The sequence below is a fragment of the Amaranthus tricolor genome, chromosome 1 (genome assembly GCF_026212465.1).
Source record: "Amaranthus tricolor cultivar Red isolate AtriRed21 chromosome 1, ASM2621246v1, whole genome shotgun sequence".
NCBI classification, from domain to species: Eukaryota; Viridiplantae; Streptophyta; class Magnoliopsida; order Caryophyllales; family Amaranthaceae; genus Amaranthus; species Amaranthus tricolor.
Window position 1 is genome coordinate 23,129,381 of NC_080047.1, and position 3,709 is coordinate 23,133,089.

The 3,709-nt window shown below is 36.8% G+C and overlaps 1 protein-coding gene across 1 annotated transcript; it reads left to right on the top strand.

The window, feature by feature from the left end:
* The first annotated feature begins 1,154 nt into the window (after nucleotides 1-1,154).
* Nucleotides 1,155-1,726, top strand: LOC130807959 (uncharacterized). The gene is made up of 3 exons (XM_057673374.1): nucleotides 1,155-1,376; nucleotides 1,516-1,587; nucleotides 1,634-1,726. The coding sequence occupies exons 1-3, from the start codon at nucleotides 1,155-1,157 to the stop codon at nucleotides 1,724-1,726; spliced, it is 387 nt and encodes a 128-aa protein (XP_057529357.1).
* The last annotated feature ends 1,983 nt before the right edge of the window (nucleotides 1,727-3,709 follow it).

A 3,709-nucleotide genomic window follows, 5' to 3' on the forward strand; every position in this document is an offset into this window, starting at 1 on the left:
GGAGCTTTAAGACAACAGCTCTATGGCAAACTTGAGAAATGTGACTTCATGATGAAGAAAATAAGTTCAGTAGGATTTATCATTAGAACAAAAGGAATTACAGTTGATCCCTCCAAGGTTGAAGCAATTAGCTCCTGGCATGTTCCTATGTCTATCACTCAAGTTAGGCCCTTTCATGGACTTGCCTCTTATTACAGAAGACCTATTAGGAACTTTATCACTATAATGTCTCCTATCATTAAGTGCATGGGGTGGGGGGGGGGGGGGGGGGGGGGGCGAGGAGGGATTTAAATGGACTGAAGAGGCTCAACTAGCTTTTGAAAAGATTAAAACAACCATGTGCAAGGCCCTTGTTCTCAAAATTTCGGACTTTACCAAACCTTTTTTTGTTGAGTGTGATGCAAGTCATAAATGTATAGGAGTTGTTCTTCTCCAAGAAGCAAAAACCAGTAGCTTACTTTAGTGAGAAACTGAGTGGTAGCAGACTAAACTATTCTTCTTATGATAAAGAATTTTATGCCATGGTTAGAGCCTTGGAGCATTGGTTCCATTACCTTAAACTATAGCCCTTTGTATTACATTCTAATCATGACTCGCTTAAACATATTAATGGCCACCATAAACTAAACATTAGGCATAGAAAATGGGTTGAATTCCTACAATATTTTAATTTTTCTACATAATACGAGGCTGGCAAGGCCAATATCATTGCTGATGCCTTAAGTAGGAGGTATCCTCTTTTGTCTCTGTTGAAAACAAAAATTCTTAGTTTTGAGTTCATAAAGGAGCTATATGCCTCTGATCTTGACTTTAAGGAGATCTACTCTAATTGTATTACTGCTCCTAAGGGTCCTTTCTATGTTCAAGATGGTTCTCTTTTCAAAGGAAACAGACTTTGCATTCCCCAATCCCGATTTAGATACCTACTCATCAAAGAAGTGCATGGTGGTTCATTGAGTGGACATTTTAACATTCAAAAGACCTTGGACATGTTAGCCTTGCATTTTTTTTGGCCCAAAATGTTGGGCACCATTGGGAAATTCATACTTAAATGGGAAACCTGTATCAAGGAAAAACTAACTTTTTCATAAAGGTGAATACAAACCCTTACTGTGGCTAACTATCCATAGGAACACATCAGTACGGATGTCAGCATGGCTCTACCTAGAACCCAAAGGGGAAAGGACTCTATAATGGTTGTAGTTGACAGATTCTCTAAAATGGCCCACTTTATAGCCTGTACAAAAATTGATGATGCTAGACATATTGCTACCTTGTATTTCAGTGAGATAGTTAGACTTCATGAAGTTCCAAAGTCCATCACTTTAGATAGGGACATCAAGTTTCTTAATTTCTTTTGGGGGAACATTATGGAAGTTATTGGGCACCAAACTATTATTTAGCACTTTTCACCATCCCTAAATTATGGTTAGACAGAAGTGACTAACAAAATCCTAGGGGTTATTCTAAGAACACTCATGAGAAAAAATCTCTGAGATTGGGGTTCTAAATTAGGACAAGCAGAGTTTGCCTATAACAGTTGTCCTAGTTCACCAACCAAGTGTTCTCCCTTTGAATGTGTCTATGGTTTATATCCTTTAACTCCACTTACTTTGTACGATTTCCTTTACAGGAGAAAAAACAATTGGGTGCAGAACAATTAGTTGAGACTATGCTGAAAATCCACAAACAAGTCCAGGAGAACATTGTGAAAGCTAACATCTAATATAAGAGGAACGTTGATAAGGGATTTAAGTAACACAGAAAATTTGAAGTGGGAGATTCGGTCTGGATTCACTTAAGAAAAGATAGGTTTTCAGTACTTAGGAAAAATAAAATAATGCGCAGAGCTGATGGACCTTTCAGAATTGTGGCAAAATTTGGGGACAATGCCTACAAGATTGACCTACCTGAACGCTATGGAAAGCGGCTACTTTAAATATTGGTGACCTACCTCCTTTCCATGGCAATCACGAATTAGGAACAATTCTTTTTCAAGAGGGAAGAGTTGAACCAGTTCAAGGAGTGACTTCAATTCATATTCGTAATTGTTAACACTTAAGGGACAACTCTTCATTCAGTGGATGCTCTTGATCTTGCACCTTTAAAGAACAAGCCTTTGAGTGAGGTTCCTTATCGTCCTGATTCAGAACACAAGGCTAGAGAAGTGGCTCAAAACAAGTCCATCACTACATTAACCAAGTCAAAAGTAGATATAATTTACACAACATCAAGGGGCTTGTTTAACTAGTGGCACTAATGCCTCTAATTTAGAGTTCAATACTAATCTTGGAAAGGCTTCTAAATTCCAAGATAGTGGACTACATGGTCCCAATACTACTGGGCCTAGAGTGGTGTTATTCCTGACTTGACAATCCCCTTAACACATTTATTAATTGGACTACAAACTAAAACACACGTGCTTTATTTGTTTTATGTTATTTCTATTTTGGTTAGTTATTTTTCCTTTCTTAATAGTTGTTGTAAACGACAGCCTTGTTCCCTTTTTTTCCTATATAAATGCTTTCTCCTCCCTCATTTGTAAACATTGATTTCAGTTTTCAATAAAATTACTCAAGGAAATTCAGAAGTGAGCTCTTCAAGGGTTCAATAGGTAGTTGTATGCTAACCTGTGTGAGATTAATTTATGAGTGAAGCAAGTTAGTCCATCACATCCAAGAATCCATGAAGGATCTTGTGAGTGAAGCAAGGTCTAAAGAGTGTGAGCGCTTAGGGTTACTAGTGAGTGAAGCTAGTGGGTCTAGTCCAAGATCAAGTTTTTGATCATATCCTTTTGCATGCAAAAGATCAGTTTTAGGTGTATCTTTGTGTGTGCCTTCAAACAAGTCGTGTTCAGAATTCAAGAAGTCAAATACAATCAACACCAACTTGCTGCAATTTCTCACAAAAATAAGCTATAGGTCTACCTTCTTGGAGTAAAACTACACCTATTCCCTTACCACTGGCATCACATTCAACTTCAAAGGGTTCGGTGAAGTTAGGCACTCATAGAAAAGGGGCCTTACGCATTTTTTGTTTGATAAGGTCAAATGCGTGTTGGGCTTCATTAGTCTATGTGAACTGACCTTTCTTGGTTCATTATGTTAATTGAGCCATAATAGTACTGAAGTTTTGGATAGATCTTCTATAGAAGGAGGCCAAGCCATGAAATGATCTCACATCAAATATAATGTAACATTTGGGAAATTAATATTTTAAGACGAGTAAGTTTAAGAGAATTATCAGTGCGAGAATGATCCTAAATACACATGAGATAAAAATTCTTAATTTAACTTCTTCTTTGCTTTTCCTTTTCAAAAAAATAAATAATAATAATAATAATAATAATAATAATAATAATAATAATAATAATAATAATAACCAGTTACACGCATTTCACTATTCATCATCATCTTCAACACAAAAGAAACATCAAAACCCTGCTCTGCCTTCTCAAAACCTTCGAAATCCATGCCTCACATCCCGTCATTCCTTGCCTTCGATTTTCAAAGAAAAACGCAGCTCTACCCACCTTCTTCCTCTCCTTCCATCTATTAATCATCTTCTTCGTTTGCCTCTTTTTCCCAAAATCCTTACATTTTCGAAAACCTTCAATCATCTTCCTTCTCAAATGTTCGAACAACAGCAGAAATCAAGTGAATCGATTCCTTCCTCTTCTTTCGACATTTTCTCTACTAAATACTTCTAT